The sequence below is a fragment of the Prunus avium genome, chromosome 5 (assembly GCF_965620075.1).
Source record: "Prunus avium chromosome 5, drPruAviu1.hap1.1, whole genome shotgun sequence".
NCBI lineage: Eukaryota > Viridiplantae > Streptophyta > Magnoliopsida > Rosales > Rosaceae > Prunus > Prunus avium.
Window position 1 is genome coordinate 20,004,215 of NC_142288.1, and position 17,588 is coordinate 20,021,802.

Sequence of the window (17,588 nt, forward strand, 5' to 3'; positions counted from 1 at the left end):
TCTTCTCGTTTCAACTCTCTCTCAAGTCTCAGTGCACTATTCTTAGCTATTTGCTCCAAAAATTGTGCACATTCATTGTTCGAAGTGCTCCCTCTCTTTGCCTTTGCCGCCTTTCTCCCAATAGGTCTTGGCGCACGTGGGAGTGGTGAGTCTTGATCCATTGGGGAGTCCAATGGCGAATCGGTTGTCGACGAATCGTGAAGCGGCGTCTCATTCAACATAACCGGCGGAGTAGTGCAAATGATTTTGAATCTCGAACAATTCTTCACAATTTCCCAACATTCGTGACTATGGAAAGTTTTTTTGCCTTGCCCCGTCGCTCCGAACCACATTTGTGCTTGTATGATCTATTAAAAATAAATAGTTGCAAATGCAACAAAAAAAAAAAGAATATAGAAGAAAATATAAATAATTTGGAAATGCAAGAAAATAATTGATTATGCAACAAATTATAAACATTTTATAAATGCAATAAATAAAATGATTATACAACAAAACAATAAATATGTAAGAAAATATAAAGCATTTACAAATGCAAGCAAAAAAATTATTATGCAACAAAATATAAATAAATTAGAAATGCAAGAAAAAAAAATTATAATATGCAAGAAAAAAAATTGATACATTAAATTAAATAAAACGAGAATTATAAATATTTTACCTCATCGGTAAGATTTTGACCGCTTCTATGGTTCGCCCTAGCTTTTGCCAAGGCATCCCTCCATTTGCCTAACTCTTTATTCAAAATTTTCCACCTAGAGGCTAAGGCCATTTCCGTGCGCCCCGAACCGAATCTTTCAACAAATTCTTCATGAATTTTTTTCCACATTTGAGAAAACTTCATCTCATTGCCGGATATAGGGCAATGACTAACTTTCACCCAACACTCACACAACACAACATCTTCAACAGTACTCCAAGAGCCTCGGGCTTCGACAGAAGAGGCCATTTGTTTTTTTGATACAAATGGAAACTTGTAGAAAAATGTGAGTGGAATGGAAAAAATATTGCAAGGAGAAGAGTTGGTATGAAGATTTGGTGTGGAAGGTAAGTTAAATTGATAGGTATTTATAGGGAAAAAAATACATAATTTTTTGGTATTTTTTTAAAAAAAATTTGAATTTTTTTCGATTTTTTTTGCAATTTTTTTGGCGGAAAAAATGAGGATCGTCGGATTTCTGCAAAAAAAATGATTGGAGAGCTGGGGAATCGCCACGTGGCTTCTGCCCGTTGGGACCTGCAGGGGCTGACGTCAGCTAGCGGAAGTGAAATTTTTTTACTGTTGGCGCGTGAAATTCACGCGCCAACGGTAAAAAAAATTTGAATTGGTGAGGGCTGACGTCAGCGCCTTCGGGCTTCAGCCCAGGCAAGATCTGCCCGTGGGCTTGCCCAGGTACGTAGGACCCACCACTTGCCCGGGCTTCATTTCTTCCGCTGGAGCTGCAATGGGCTAGCCCGAGGGGCCTTTTGCCCGGTTTTGGTGCATGGCTGGAGGAGCTCTTCTTGTGAGCTAGGTTTAAAAAAAACGTGTTTGCTATTCCCCTCCAACACAAGTGTTTCTCCCCAAAATGACACTACTTATGAAATGCCACTTTTAACCCCTTGTGCCTGTGCGCTTTGGTTGCCCTGAGAATTTTTGCTTGGGTTTTGCCACTCTAATTTGGTTAAAATATAATATTTACCAAAAATAAAAATGTCCTTATATTATTTTCAGCTAATTAAAATGGGAATATAATTTTTATACCAAAAATTGGGCATATAATTTGATCCCTATCTACATAGAAGAAGCTACTAGAAGAGCCTAGTCAAGGCAAGCATATTGCTAATCAGTCCCTCTAACCCAAACAATTGAAAACCGAAATGCATACATAGAGCCAAAAACCGTGCCGCTCTCTCTCTCTCACTCACTTACTTCCTCCCTCAGAATCTCTCTAAAACCCTATTTCTTGCTCCGCTCTCCCTATCTCAAGCTTTTACAATGGACGAGGCGAAGCTGAACCAACTGAAGCATTTCGTCGAACAGTGCAAGGCCGATCCCTGCGTTCTTAGCGATCCTTCGCTCTCCTTCTTCCGCGACTACCTCGAAAGGTAAAAATCCATTTATCTTCTTTTTCAATTGTTTTACACAAACCATTTCGATATCTGCTTCGCTGTTAAATCTCCACAAAAGTTGAAATCGATTCGTTTCTTCGTTTCAGTCTCGGCGCTACGATCCCTGCCCATTCTCACAGTCACGGCGATTCCAAATCGGTACTTTTCTCTCTCTCTCTCTCTCTCTCTCTCTCTCTCATTCACTTTCTAATGTCTATTTTGTATGCCCTATATGTATGCGTTCTGATTGAGGGATTTTGCGAGCTTAGAAGAGCTATGTGGTGGAGGAGAGCGACGACGACATGGCGGACGCTGAAGCCGCTCAAGTCCATGTCGAAGAAGAAGAGGAAGATGAGATAATCGAATCTGACGTTGAGCTCGAGGGCGACACTGTGGAGCCTGACAATGAACCTCCTCAGAAGGTTACTTTTCAATTAGTTTCAGTTCTAGTGATTTAGTTATTAGTATGTGTATGATTTTCAAACTTTTTTCTTTTTGTATATTCATGGTTTGGATGATTTTGCAGATGGGAGACGCGTCGGTTGAGGTCAGTGATGAAAACCGCGAGGCCTCTCAGGCAGCAAAATCCAAAGCTGTCGAGGCCATTTCAGAAGGTATATTACTAGTTGTATAGTGCGTGTTTGTTTGTGAATTGAGGGCTTGCTTGAGGATTTGATGGACTTTATGCAATGCAGGTAACTTGGAGGAAGCGATTGAGCATCTCACGGAGGCAATTTTGCTCAACCCTACTTCAGCAATTATGTATGGCACCAGAGGTCTGAGCTTTTGGTTCTCCTATAGTCATAGGGATTGTTTTCTTTCTTTGAATTTGAAAGTTTATTTCCTTGTGTTTGGTTCTGAACTCTTTTAATTTGTTACTTAACAGCTAGTGTGTACATCAAAATGAAGAAACCTAATGCCGCTATTCGTGATGCCAATGCTGCTCTAGAGGTTGTTGTCCTACACCTTGTTTGTTTTTATATGATGTCTGATTTTCCCTTTGTAGAATCTACATTTGTTTATATATAGGCTTTGTGCATGTTTTGTTTGCTCACTTGGTGAAGTGTTTAGTTCAACATAGCGTGTTAGTCAGCATTATCATGTGTCTTGCTTTGCTTTTACAATCAAATGAAAATAAAATATGTTTTCTTAGGTCATATAATTTCATTTCATTACAGTTGTGGCCTTTTGTATAGTTCTGCTTGCATGAGTTTTGGGATTTTAGTTTTTATCTACGTGCTAGGTGTAACATGACGTTTTGAGAAGGTGAACATGAATTTTAACTTGTAATCTTTATCTCAGATCAATCCTGACTCTGCTAAAGGCTACAAGTCTCGCGGCATAGCACGAGCAATGCTTGGTCAATGGGAAGAGGCTGCCAAGGATCTTCACTTGGCATCGAAGTTAGATTATGATGAAGAAATAAGTGCTGTACTTAAGAAGGTTTCTCTCTCACTTTATCCCTCTGGTTTATCAAGTAACTGTAGTTTGTTGTTTCTTGTATTTTTTGCATTCATTTATCATCTATCATACATGGATAAGTTTGTTGCCTTTTGCCTTTATTTATCCTTTATTGTGTGAACCCAAATAAACTGCCAGCCACGCCTGGTTTAGTGAATAACCATGGGTTTTGGGATTTTGAGGAGCACTGTATCACTGATTAAATTTGTGAAGCCCAAATACTTGATGTTATTGAGGGTTAAATCTATGAAGTTCAAATACTCGATGTTATTAGAGTATGGCTATGATTCACAGATGAGGTATCTTACATGGAATTCTAATGGGAGAACAAGGAAAAGAAAAAAAAAGACTTAACACTATTGTGGAAGAATATGATGTGCTCACATGCATTAGCTTACTGCAACTCTTGGATTGTGTATTTTTGTGTTTGAGGATTTGTGTTTCCCTCTAATGTCAACTCCTCAACTGTGTAGGTTGAACCAAATGTGCACAGGATTGAGGAACACCGTCGGAAGTATGATAGGCTTCGCAAAGAAAGGGAGGATAAAAGGATTGAACGCGAGAGACAACGCCGCCGTGCTGAAGCTCAGGTAACTATCTAGAAGTTCATTCCCTTGAAAAGATTATGCTATCTTGTTTTTGGCAGATTAAGATATTTTGGTGTGTTCTTTTCAAGGCTGCGTATGAGAAGGCTAAGAAGCAAGAGCAGTCATCTTCTAGTAGAAGGCCAGGAGGCATGCCTGGTGGGTTTCCAGGAGGAATGCCTGGTGGCTTTCCAGGAATGCCAGGAGGGTTTCCAGGAATGCCAGGAGGCTTCCCAGCAGGCATGGGTGGAGGGTTTCCAGGGGGCATGCCTGGAGGCTTCCCAGCAGGCATGGGTGGAGGCTTTCCAGGAGGAGCATCTGGAGGTGCATCTGGAGGTGCACCTGGAGGTGCGCCTAGGGGTGGTGCACCTGGGGGTTTCCCTGGTAGCACGCCAGGAGGGGTGCCCGGAAATGTCGATTTTAGCAAAATATTGAATGTAAGTATGTCGGTTCTTGATTGAATTCAAATTTTAAATGTGTTCCTGAAATTAGTGATTATGTATTGTTTGCTTTGGTATATATGAAGCCAGGAAAGAAAACTATTATATTATATAATTTAAGAATTTCTATTTAAGCCAAGGATTTAGGTTTTATTGGTCATTTGGCAGTGCTGTTTACTGTGTATTAACATGCTATCACATAGATTGTTGTTTCTCTTCTTCTCTATGTTATTTTGAACAATTGAGTTCTCGAGTCAGAAAAAAACAATTTTCAGGCTGGAAAAGGTCAGAAATGCAATTTACAAATTTAAATGGTCCTAGTTGCAATTTTTTGTAGGACCCTGAACTGATGTCTGCATTTAGCGATCCAGAAGTCATGGCTGCTCTTCAAGATGGTAATGTCTCTTCGTATAACTTTGTTTTTCTATTAATATTTGATTTTGGCCAGTTGACTAATAATCCATAAACTCCTGGTTGTGATTATACTGGTTATGTCAAAACATGGAAACTTATAATTCAGATGAACTTGTTTTTGTGAAATGAAACACAATAAAATATGCAAATGCTAAGAAGTTAAATTTATGGGTGGACACTCGAATCCTTCGGTTGTTTAAGCTACATTCTGTGAATGAGACAGTTCATGATTCGTCTTGTTATATTATGTTTTTTGCTTGCTTCCACAACAGCATCTGCAATGTCATAGTTCTGGTTTACTAGAGAAGACTAATAAAGAATGGTTTTTAGGCTTTAATTCGTGGTATGTTTTATTTTGAAGTATTGAATACATCATACGTATAATGGAATATAATTATGCTAATTATTAAGTAAGACCAGAAGGAAGACAGTGGGCTGGTTGAGAGGAGTGATAAGGTAAAAGTAGGAAAGCAATGGGAAGTGAGGTAGTACAATTACCGTAGTAGTGGGGGGTATCCAGCAAGCAACTAAAATAGTTTGTTAAACTACATACAGATGATCATTTTTTATCTTATTGATTTTATTCTTGATATTCATAAAATATTCTGTTAAGCTTTCCTCTGTGGAATCATTGTGCTGTTTTCTGATAGATGCCGATTGAGTATCTGGTCTTTCATTTGCTTGCTGTGCTTCCTACTTTATTTTTTAATGATTAAGTCCTGAAATCTTTTTGGTAACTAATTTATCTGAATACGGGATTGACAAGTTAAAAATGATGTTCATTATAGAATGGAACTGAATAGGATTATTTAATTTTCCAGATCGTGGAGTCATACTCCTAGTCGTTCAAAAAAGAAAAGAATTCGAAAGACTGCCATGCATTAAACTAGCTTTTGATGTTCTCACTAAAATAAAGGTTGGAGATAGAAATGCTAGGTGTTACAGGATTAGGGAATACAGACCTGATTTAGCATTGGAGTTTGCTATGTGCCCGCCTGACCGTAATTGGTTGATTGGCTTTTTCTTTTGCAGTAATGAAGAACCCTGCTAACCTTGCAAAGCATCAAGCAAATCCCAAGGTGGCTCCTATAATTGAAAAGATGATGAGCAAATTTGGAGGACCCAAGTGAAAGTTTCCGAGTTGTCATGATGTTTTTGGCAGATGAACTTTCAAGACTTGAGATGGTGCGTGACATTGTGCTATACAAGACAGTTTCATGTACGGTAGCTTGTTAAAATTCTATAGCTGTCTTGCCATTACTTTTACAGCAACTCTAATGGAACGACCGTGTTTAACCCCGCATTATCATTGGTTGCCTTTGGCAAGTTTATCATATATACTGAAGTGTTGAAAAGGGTTTCAGATTCTTTTGTTCTTAAGGTTCTTACAGAAGGGTTAAAATGTCTAGCTCTTAAGCATGCAAATTGTAGATTTGAGTTGCTGGAGTGTTGGAAATTGGGGATTTTGTGCAGTGGTTGCTGGATGCTATGTGATCACAGATGAAGCAGCCCAGAACTCAAATGAAATTTGGGTGAAGCACGTAAAACTTAGATGTTCTTGTTTTTGGTGTTTTTTTGAGTTTGTTTATAGAAATTAAATATAGGGTTTATTTATATAATTAGTGTTAAGAATGGGTATATGACTAAATATCTCTAAATTGTAGGGGTCCTCGTTTGCCAATTTTTGACATCAACAAATTTACTTCGAGTAATTGGGTGCACGGATCTAATTAATGGGGTGTCTAAAGAGTTTTCCTTGCGCTTCTTACAGTGTGCACCAAATGAGATAAATCACCGTTTCAAAAGAGTTCAAATATAAAAACAAGCCCACCCTCTCGCTTAGTGGGTAGGGCACGTAGTAGGATCGAATGTCATATTTGGTGCTAAAAGACGAAGATGAATAGGATAAAGCACTCTTACCATAATCCTATTATGTGTATTTTTTAGGATAAAAGTGTGCGATACATAATTCCAGATATGGGTTCGGGAAACTAGTGTCAATGAATAATATTTATCTTTTCCAATCCTACCCTCTTTTTAATCCAATCCAATTCTACTCACCACTCACCAAAAATACCTTTGTGCCGTCCAATTCCAATCCCAAACCATTCATCACGACTGCATCCCAAACTTCACTTTGGCTTTTGTTTCCAGTCTTCCAGACACGAGACAACGCGTGGAAGTATAAGGGCACTTTTTATGAGTGGAAGGCGAGTGGGGTGGAATATATTTTACTTTTTACTCAGGGAAAGTGACTTTAGACTCTTGAGCACCAATGAGCTATCATCTTTGCTTAGAAAGGACCTCAGTATAATATGAACACCGTTGGTGGGCTATCTAGCTCACATTTGGGGTCTCTCACCACTTTCTCAACGCTTGTAATTAAAACAAAAAGAATTAATCAACGTTGTGCAATATAAGACCACAAAACGGGCAACTAGATCTTCCAGCCCAGTTGCCAACGGAGTCTAGCTAAGTGGAAAAAAGATCTTAACTTGCAGACTAGTGATTTCATGTTCGAACCTCCATGACACTTTAGTAGTGTGTATGTGTGTGAGAAACCCCTTTTTCGTTGTAGTTTAGACCATCGCTTGTATTCAATATTTTTTTTTTTTGCAGCCAAGTTTGAATCCCATTTTTTGTCGATTAGATTAATTTAAATTAATTTAGACTATTACTTATATAAACAAAACCACAAAATGTATAATTAATAGTTTATTATTACATTATTGTAAGATTTCAATGTTTTGAATCAAGATTATACGAATTTGTGCTGCAAGAGAAATTTATATAATTCACCATGCCCATTGAGAAAACAAAAAAGCAAAAAGAAAAAGAAAGAAAAAAAGGTTCATGACCATATACCAAGTGAGTACAATCAAATTAATTAGAAGACAAGTCCATTCCACCATAATTTAATTAGACCCTTATTCCCACTAAGTCGCATAGGTCCCTATCAATCAAACTTGGAATTTTTCTACCAACCATTGTCTTTATTAAGACTAAAAGGAGTTATATATTTGAACTCCATCCAACAAATCAAAAAAAAAAAAAAAAAAAAAAAAAAAAAAAAAAATCTAACTTCAGAATGTCTTGTTGTCGATGTTGTCATTTAGACCACACCAACTATGGGTTTATACTTTGATTGGTAGTTTTACCTTCAATGGAAATGCTTAACCGTTTCAGTTGGCTGGCTGATTCAGTGCCTTGTTCTTCTCAAGCTTGTGTGCTAAGATAGCTAGTGTAAATCTAAGCCTGAAATCCAAAGTTTTTGTTTGCACCTCTTCCACAAGTTTTTGTATACAAATTTCGTTTTTCTTTTTAAAACTAATCGAGTCTTATCGTCCAAATTCATAGTCTTTCTTTCAAGTCATTCCACCCAAATGAAGCTTAATTAAGTTTAGTTTACATCTAATGACGACTGCATTCCTTACTATTTGCGGAATTAGGTGCGCATTCGTTGAAACTTTTTGATTAGACGCAAAAATATGGTAGCAAGCAATTCAAAATTTGTGGAAAATAGTTGAATCAATATATTGGATTTCAATTCGGTAGCTCATGAGTCGCTTTAAGATGGTTTTAATGGTGTTGAAGCCATAATTATATGCTCCTTGGATGCTCGTCTCCATTTGAGTGGGATAGCGATTGTGTATGTTTACGTAAAAGCATCTACAACTTGCTTTGATAACATGAAGGAAGTTGAAGTTCCACACCAAAACCAATTGGTAATGGGGGAGTAGCCCAACTCCTTAGAGCATCCACAATTATGATCCTTATTTCTTAGCTAAAATTTAACTAAAAACACAAAAAAAACTATTTTAGGAGCTCTCTAAAAAATTTCAAATCCAACCATACTCCCTAATTTGGAGAGTCATAAATGCTTTACTTCTTTTTGTCATAAATACTTTATTTCTTTTTAAATTTAATTCTTTTTTTGTTGGCTGATTAAGTTTGCAACTCTTCTTTTTATAGATTGATTGGTCATGCCATCCAGTGAATGTTGATTATCATTGCCATCATTCGAATACTGATTGTTACGAATCTCCACCCAAAAGAAGAAATCACCACTTTGAGAATCCAATATAAATAGCTAAATTCCAAGAGTTGTTGGTCTTTGGTTGCGCAAAAGCTTTCAATTAAAATTCTATTTTTTGATGAACTCCAATTCAATTTTCATTTTGGTTTTTGTAGCAAATAATGCCAACGGTAAAATGTATTCAATTCAAGAGTTTTTGGTCTTTGGTTGTGCAATTCAATTTTGATATTCTAGGGTTTTTGTGTTTTGCAAAATACCTACAGGTAAAAGAACTATAAAAAAAAGAGGGTGTTTGTGTGCTGCAAAAAGTTTACAGGGAAAAGAATTGAAAAAATAATAATTTGATTGTGCTTTGCAAAACACCTACAGCAAAAAGAATAGAAAACATAAAAAGTGTGCTGCAAAATACTACAGCAAAAAGAAATGATAAAATTGTTAAAAATATATGCTTGTGTTTTGCAACATGGAAAGGTGATAAAAAATATAAAATGCAGAAAAGATCATAAAATTAAAGACATCATTAAATAAATATTTAAAATAATAATAAAAAATAGTACCATTTAATTATAGGAGTATTTTCTCTCTCCTTAGATTTAGGAGCTGGATAGGCCCTTGCACGGTTTTTTAACTTTCCAATGTGGAACATTTTTACCTTCACATTCTCACAACCCTACTCTCTATCCCCCTCCTAAAATAAGGAGACCTCTAAATATGAGGAGAGAAAAAGTACTCTTAGTGGCTCATTATAATTTAATGTTTCTTTATTTTAATATATTATCTTTATAATTTCTTTAATGCTAATTATGTCCTACAAAATCAATAAACACGATGCTTTAAGAAAGTACTAAAATTTCAATAATTTAATTGAGTGATCAAATGATATCGGATTCAAGTGATTTTTTTGTAGAGATGATCTTTGAATGAATATCTACGTAATAGACAGTTTGGATTAGTAAAATATTATACGGAGTAGGCACTACAAGCAAGGGCGGAACTAGGAATTTTCCAACGGGTGGGCTAACTAAAGTGATTAGCTTAAAATTTAATGATCATTTTTTTTTTTGGTACTTACAATTTCTAGTCTTTCTAGAAATAAAAGTAAACATTAAATTATATAAACCATGCTAGTTCATAGCTCCATAGACTAATTTTCAATAAGTTTTAACATAAACCAAATAAGGTTTAACACCATAGTGGATTGAATATCTAAGGCTTTTTACCTAGATTGACCTTAGGTTCATTCATGAATTCATATCATACATGAAAATTTGTTTTATGTGAAAATATTGACTAAGTATGAAAAATGGGTTTTCGGAATAATCATTTTCTCAAGATAATTTTTGGCAGCTTTTATTCCTCACACATCAAATAAGAAAACTTGATTTTATGGGATTTTAGTATGAAGTATATATTGACTTAATGAGCCATCATTTTTAGCCTAAATCGTATTTTGCACTAAAATCGATTATTCATAATTTGATTTTTTAGTATTTTTATTTGAATCCAAATGGGGGGTACTTTCTTATTTACATTGTAAACTTAAGTAAATGGAGTAATTATTTATATTTTTTTCTTAAAAAACCACACTAGGCTACAGCCCACTGTAGCCCTTGGTGTGGTTCCGCCCTTGCCTACAAGGGTATCGACTAGGAGATGTATTAGAATTGTTCGATATTTTTTTTTTAGTACAAGTGATAGTCTAAACTACAGGGAAGGGGGATTTCTCTCTCTCCCTCTCTGTCTCACACACACACACATACACACACAACTATGATGCCGTAGGGATTCGAACCTAAGATCTCTGATATGCAAATTAAGGCTCTTTTCCATTGGGTTTAGACCCCATTGATAGAATTGTACGTAAAATTCTTAATAAAAATGAATGAGCACATAATATAATTAGCAATAAGGCCACACATGCAACTTTATCAGACAAATATAGGTTTTCTCAATCGCCAACAAAGGTGCATGGATTTGTAGTGCTACCATATACAATTTAATCAATTACATATTTTTAAACTGTCACATACATATAATACCAAATCCATGTGTATGTTGCTTTTGTCGTTCTGTTCTTTTTTTATTTTCATTCGAGTTCCATGTGGTTATTTCTATAAATCAAACAAAACTAACCACGTGAAATTGAAATTTGAATAAAGAAATTATTAGATGACTAGCTATAAGAGAAATCCAATATGGAAGGAACTGTGAACATGTTGGAATATTCTGGTCGTTGAGGTGATCATGAACTCTCAACTGCTACAGTATTAATGGCCTCATCCCCACTTACAAGCAATGCCACCCCTTTTGTTGAGTTCTCTCTAGCCGCACTACCCACCTGTTTTCATACCTAATAAACAAACCATAAAAAAAAAAAAGTCTCCACCTGTCTATACCTTAAAACTAAATGGAAGAAATTGATTTACACAACCATTTTATAATTGTCTTGGAACACAGAAAAAAATAATTTGTGGTTTTATAGGTAAGCTAGCTCGCTAGCTGCATCTGCCTTTGAACTTGAAGTCAGTTCGCTTTCCTTAAGGGTGAGGTATGTTTGTATGTATATGGTTTTTGCAATACGTGTTTGCATGACAACAAAATGAGTAGATAGCAAAGTAAAAAATAAAATATACGTAAAGTGCCTTGCAAGTTATACGAGACTTGTTATTTAATTGCCGCGGGTGTGTAAAGCCAATCAGGCGGAGACATACGTTCGATTGGATAAATTCATTCTTTTACTTTATCACCCGATATGAAACACAAAACCAAGAGTTTTAACTAAGAGAGCATCTAGTATTTGATGTGTGAGCTAACAATTGGTCGTGTGTGATGAGAGTAGTAGAGAATGTCGTAGTTACGGATCCATGAATTTTTCTCAAGATGTAGACCGAATTGCGACATGAAAGCAATTAGTTATATAGAGACAAATTATAGATGTGTGTATGCCTTGATTAATTTCCTAAACATATCTCACGATACACATCAAACAAAGAAGATGGGTCCAAAAAGTTTGAGAGTACCAAACCTTGCACAGTTGCTCGGCAGCCCCACATCCCCTCTTTGCCCTACCTTAACCTCTCTCAGAGATGACTTTTATCAAACAGTTTGCTCTCATAACACATTTTCTCAAAAGAGCATCAATGAAACTTCACGAGTAGCCAAAGGGCGAGTAGGGACAATAATCTTCGATCGCCCTCAAGTGAACCGGTAACTAAAAGATGGGGTATTAGATTAGGATTAGGATAAATCTAGTAACAAGTATACTTTAATTGCCACCTAATTTACTTAATGTGGTCCGGACAGGTATATCTCTAGCTTGTATTTTTGTGAACACACACATGCAATCAAATGTGGAGTTGAGTCATTGAAGGAAAAGGGTCCACTTCGTGGAACTATATGCATCTAGCTAAGCCAAGAGCTATAAGTCAAGGACCAAGAAATTGGATAATTAACTACCCCCAATCTATAAGGTCAAGCTTAAATTTGCTGTTACTAGATGTCGGGCAGGCAATATCATCCACCAGATTGCATCAACTAGACCACGTCATCCAATTTAGTTCTTTATCCAATGAGTACTTAACATAAAACTTGGGTTTTGGAATTGAACTATATTCCAAAATGAAGCATGCGTGGCAGATGTGTAGCACTTAACAGTACGTGTTAGTATTAACATAAACTCATACATTTATGGTCCGTGTCAAAAATAGTAAACCATTTCTTGTGAGCTGTTTTGCTAAGATCTTCACGCATATAGATCTATAAGAGAATTGTCCCGGCTTATTGATGTATTGACACATGCCTACGTGCTTCGTTATCAAACAAGATTTGCTAGGGTTCCAAAATATTGTATGGTTATGTCTAGGGATGAGGAGGACTTCCATTTGATAATAAACAATTGTGATAAATGGTATACTTAAGTAATTTATAAGGAGATGAGCCTCGGAAAATGATTATCGATCAATAAATTATTGGTATTACGTTTACTGATTATATTCATCTTACATCTTTCACAAAAGTAACACTAAATGATATGTCTGTCAAATGCGAAGGTGCTAAAGTCAAACGCATACGTTGACAAAAATTTGATTTCTCATCTTAGGAAATGAATGAATCCATGGCCTACTCAGCAAAATGATACTTTGAAAATCATGGACGGCTTCACTATGAAGGTTATAATGTTCTTATTAATCATGCTTCTAGACGTATAGAAACGTGGTCTAGTTGATGCACAAGAATTTTCCAGTTCCCCAAATGCGAAGGTGGTGTTGACTGATCGGCCAGCAACAAATTTTAGCAATTTTTTCTCTCTATTTTTTTATTCAATAAATACTGTTCACTGTGGCTTTTGTTCATACGGATCTGTTGTTTTAGGTTTTACTGATTCAGTTTTTAGCTACAACCTAAAATCTAAGTGACGGACAAGGTTCTTATATGGTGGCTCTTGTCAATTGAATTGAGGTTCACAGCCAACTTCATGTGCAAATAATATTTACAGAAATTTGCTAAAATAGTGATTTTTCAAAATAGCCGCACCCTTGTAATAAAGAGGCAGTATACTACCGTAGTATTGTATAATTTCTCACAAAAATGTATTAGTGGGGATAATAAAGAAGCCCGGTATTCTATAATTTCTCACAAAGATGTATTAGTGGGGATAACAAAGAAGCACTGTGAGGGGAAAGACTATTATTGAATAAATGTTTTGAAAAAGGGCTATTTTAACGCAAAGTCCGTAATTATTTATATGTATACGTTGATACACGTTCTCCTTGGAATATATACAGTTGTTTTTCTTTTATTTGACACTTTAGATTTTCTCAAGAGTTAAAAATTGTGGCTTTGTAAGGTCAAATAATCATAGTCCACTGAATGACATTGAACCCAAATTCTAGGAAACGCTAGAGATTTGTCAGGTGGTGGTATGCCGTAATTGGGTAGTTGAATGAGCATGCACATAAAAAAGGGGCTCATTATGGGTTCAGAAACTAGAGCCACTTGGCAAGTCATCGAACTTGCAGAAGAAGATGACACAATATACACACATACACATTTAGGTGGGTAAACATATGATTTCGTCGACATAATCAAAACCCATCTGAGTGCCTAATTTTCCCTTAATTAACAAAATCAAGAATTAAAACAAAGCACTTAGAATACATTCACAGATCAAAACCCCCATGTTGTTACGGTAAAGCAAGATTAATTAGGCTCTATTAAGTCTTAAAAGAGCAACACCGGATCATACTCCATCAAGATAAGGACACGTAGACGTAGTGATGACGAAATGGATGATGGAATGGTTGAGTAAGAGTGCAATCAAAGGGCAGTGGGTTTGTGTAGGAAAATGGGAAGAAATTTTTTGGATGCTTATTACATATATGTAGAGCGCGCTCTCTCTCTCTCTCTCTCTCTCTCTCTCTCTCTCTCTCTCCCTTTAGGTCACCTATCTTTCACCATCGCCCATTTTCTGAGCCAGACACACCTTAACACAATGTAGTTCCTACATCTCTTTCACAACCCAATGGTGGACCCCAAAATCTCTCTCCCCCTCTCTCTCTCTCTCTCCTTAAAATATTATAATGTGTGTGCAAATTGATAATTAGTTTTATTGGACTTGACATGAGGATGGGAAAGGTAAGGACTGACGACTTTATATAAAGGTGGGGATGGGGCTTTTGGGTCTTTAAAAGGAGTATTGGTGAGCCTAATTGAGTGCTTGGTGCTTATTTCTGGTCAGATTTTGTTTGTATATTTGGTGTTGTGCGTTGTTAATTAGTACTAGCTAGCTAGTGGTATGGGACGGCAACCTTGTTGTGACAAACTTGGGGTAAAGAAAGGGCCATGGACAGCTGAGGAGGACAAGAAGCTCATCAACTTTATTCTCACTAATGGCCAGTGTTGCTGGAGAGCTGTGCCTAAGCTCGCCGGACTTCGCCGGTGCGGCAAGAGTTGCCGGCTCCGTTGGACCAACTATCTCCGGCCCGACTTGAAGAGAGGCCTCCTTACTGAAGCTGAAGAACAGTTGGTTATTGATCTCCATGCTCGTCTTGGAAATAGGTCATCCTCATCTATTCATATATTTCTGTGGTCTTGATTCATTTACATGGATACATGTTAATCGTGGCGTTAGTGTTTGGGAGCATATTGATCCGTACATGTTAATGATTTTACTAATGGTGTTTGGTGATGAACAAGGTTGTTTCATCTTCATAATAATTTAAATTGTTTATAAAGTATGTAATTATTTCTTTTTCTTTTTCCTTGAGGTACAAGCTTGGTTTCAACTTTCTTGTCTTCAGTCGTAAAGTTGAAAAGGATCATATATGCATTCAATAAGACAAAGAAACTTTGGTTGACACGTTTAAGAAAAAATGGTCCTACAATTTATTGGTAGAGTATATATTTGTTTTTTTTTGTATATTCAAAGAATAGTAATCCAACGTGTACCATATTTACTAATCATATTACTCATCACATCTTTTACAATACGCTACGTATCGTCTCTGTAGCAAATTATATACCCTTCAAGATTTTACTTGCTTATAGACTTAAGCTAGTGCTCTGATTAATTACATCCTAGCATTTAATTAGTTGATAACTTATGAGCATGATTAAGCTTATGATCACTAGTGCAAGTTTTACTAACATATTGGCTATGCTCTTGTTTTGGGTATATAAAAATAGGTGGTCCAAGATTGCAGCCAGATTGCCAGGGAGGACTGATAATGAGATCAAGAATCATTGGAACACCCATATCAAGAAAAAGCTGCTTAGGATGGGAATTGATCCTGTCACGCATGAACCCCTCCACAAAGAAGACCAGTTGGGGTACAGCAAGGAAACCAACTCATCATCATCATCCCATGATCATAAAAATAACTTGCCAGATCATCAATCTACAAATGATCATAACATGGTTGTCAACTCAGCCGGATCGGAGGACATGAACTCATCAAGCTCACCACCCGAAAACTCTTCCTCTGGCGACGAATCAACGCTGCTAGATAGCATTTGCAACGACGAATCGTTGATGAACAACCTGTGGGTGGATGAAACTCCTCTGATTGATGCATTGTGGAGCAACAATGGTCAAGCAGTAGCAGATCACGGAGGCAACGAGATTAATACTGAGAATGGCATGGGGTTACAATCTTGGGAGGACAATTGTGCATGGCTTTTGGATTGCCAGGACTTTGGTGTTCATGATTTTGGCATGGATTATTGCTTCAACGACGTCGAATTAAACGGTCTCAGCACATTAGAGATGGGGGATAAATTAAGCACTACCATAAATTAATAAATATAATTAATAGCATGCAGTTAATTAATTATTAAATATTAATGTGAAGAGAGAGTAGTGTTTAATTCAAATGTGCTTACATGTTACAAAGTACCATGTCTGCTGCCTCACTTTTAAGTTTCTTTTGTTGGTGTTGAATATTCTTGGAAGGTCGAGCTTCAAACCTGCTTTCTGATGAAGAGGTTTCTCACCAACCCAAGAAACAGCCATACCAAACTACCTAAGAAAATGTCACGTAAAAGTTAGGGACAGGTTGGACAACATTGTAAAAGTGTACTCATATTCCTGGGGTTTGCTAAGACGAAACTTTCTGTACATTAATTATTTTATGCTGAATTAAATAAAGCAAAATGGTTCATTTGTTATATATGATTCTATTTGCTGAGAGATTATTTCAAAGCTCATTCAAGTTTTACCAAATTTTCGTATTAGAAAATACTATATAGTTAGGCCGGGGTGAGTTAGGTCAATTGGCCAAAACAGTGTGCTCGTTCCTTACTTGATTTCAATATCACTTTAGAAAGAAGCTATAATGCCTAGAATGAACCATATATATTCTTTGAGAAACATTACAATCACCAGAAACAATAAAGTAATGGCAAAAGAAGACGAACCATCCTATCCCCAAATTAATGTTAGCCCTTGCAAGTAATGGGTAATGGGATACTTAAGTTTTCTTTTTCTTCTTTTGGTGTTAAAAATTAATTGAAAGTGTTCAATATATATAGTACAATGGCACCACTACTTTACATTATTCTGCTGAAATCCAATTAGCCACTTCAAAAGTGGCCATAAATTTTATAGGCTACTCTGGGATATCATGTCGGCAAAATGAAATCCTAAGCACACTTTTTGTGGTGCCACTATTAGCTACGTTTTTGTAATTTTATTTGCAGATAGATAAAAAACTTGAGTGCGCACTAGTTTGTTCATTGGAGTTCCCTTTTAAATCTTGTCACCCTGTCATCATTGTAGGGATCTTCCCCCTGTGAAAAAAGGAAAAGTAAAATATTCAGGTAGCTAAGTTATGAGTATGTAGAACCTAACTATTTTGTACTTTTAAGCATTAATATAATCATAGCCATGGAATCTCTGAATGCTTGATTATATATGCCCATCATCAGCTTTGGTTTATTGGGTATAAATTATAATTGTATATTCTGCAGTCACATTACCAATTTGTGAGAATGTGAAGGAAAAAAATTTCCTTGTTAATTGGTTTTAGTATGAAACTTTAACTTCCTTCACAATTAATCCTATAA

General features: G+C 36.3%; 2 protein-coding genes across 3 annotated transcripts; both read left to right on the forward strand.

The window, feature by feature from the left end:
* Nucleotides 1–1,852: 1,852 nt before the first annotated feature.
* Nucleotides 1,853–6,353, forward strand: HIP1 (HSP70-interacting protein 1). 2 transcript variants are annotated; one of them, XM_021954617.2, is made up of 11 exons: nt 1,853–2,088; nt 2,199–2,250; nt 2,364–2,513; nt 2,618–2,705; nt 2,787–2,867; nt 2,978–3,042; nt 3,394–3,534; nt 4,026–4,142; nt 4,229–4,573; nt 4,914–4,971; nt 6,023–6,353. In XM_021954617.2, the coding sequence occupies exons 1-11, from the start codon at nt 1,979–1,981 to the stop codon at nt 6,118–6,120; spliced, it is 1,305 nt and encodes a 434-aa protein (XP_021810309.1). In that variant the 5' UTR covers nt 1,853–1,978; the 3' UTR covers nt 6,121–6,353. The 2 variants fall into 2 exon arrangements, with proteins under 2 accessions (XP_021810309.1, XP_021810308.1); XM_021954616.2 differs by having other exon boundaries at nt 1,854–2,088; nt 2,361–2,513.
* An 8,116-nt stretch (nt 6,354–14,469) lies between these two features.
* On the forward strand, nt 14,470–16,691 carry MYB85 (myb domain protein 85). The gene is made up of 2 exons (XM_021954589.2): nt 14,470–15,083; nt 15,711–16,691. Exons 1-2 carry the CDS (start codon nt 14,821–14,823, stop codon nt 16,321–16,323), a joined length of 876 nt encoding a protein of 291 aa, XP_021810281.1. The 5' UTR covers nt 14,470–14,820; the 3' UTR covers nt 16,324–16,691.
* Nucleotides 16,692–17,588: the final 897 nt, after the last annotated feature.

What these genes read in the sequence shown, in the direction of transcription:
- HIP1 (XM_021954616.2), top strand. Translation starts at nt 1,979, where the DNA reads ATGGACGAGGCGAAGCTGAACCAACTGAAGCATTTCGTCGAACAGTGC. An exon ending in TGTCGAGGCCATTTCAGAAG is followed by an intron (nt 2,706 to 2,786) that starts GTATATTACTAG and finishes TATGCAATGCAG; the next exon opens with GTAACTTGGAGGAAGCGATT. An exon ending in ATGCCAATGCTGCTCTAGAG is followed by an intron (nt 3,043 to 3,393) that starts GTTGTTGTCCTA and finishes TCTTTATCTCAG; the next exon opens with ATCAATCCTGACTCTGCTAA.
- MYB85 (XM_021954589.2), top strand. Translation starts at nt 14,821, where the DNA reads ATGGGACGGCAACCTTGTTGTGACAAACTTGGGGTAAAGAAAGGGCCA. An exon ending in CATGCTCGTCTTGGAAATAG is followed by an intron (nt 15,084 to 15,710) that starts GTCATCCTCATC and finishes ATATAAAAATAG; the next exon opens with GTGGTCCAAGATTGCAGCCA.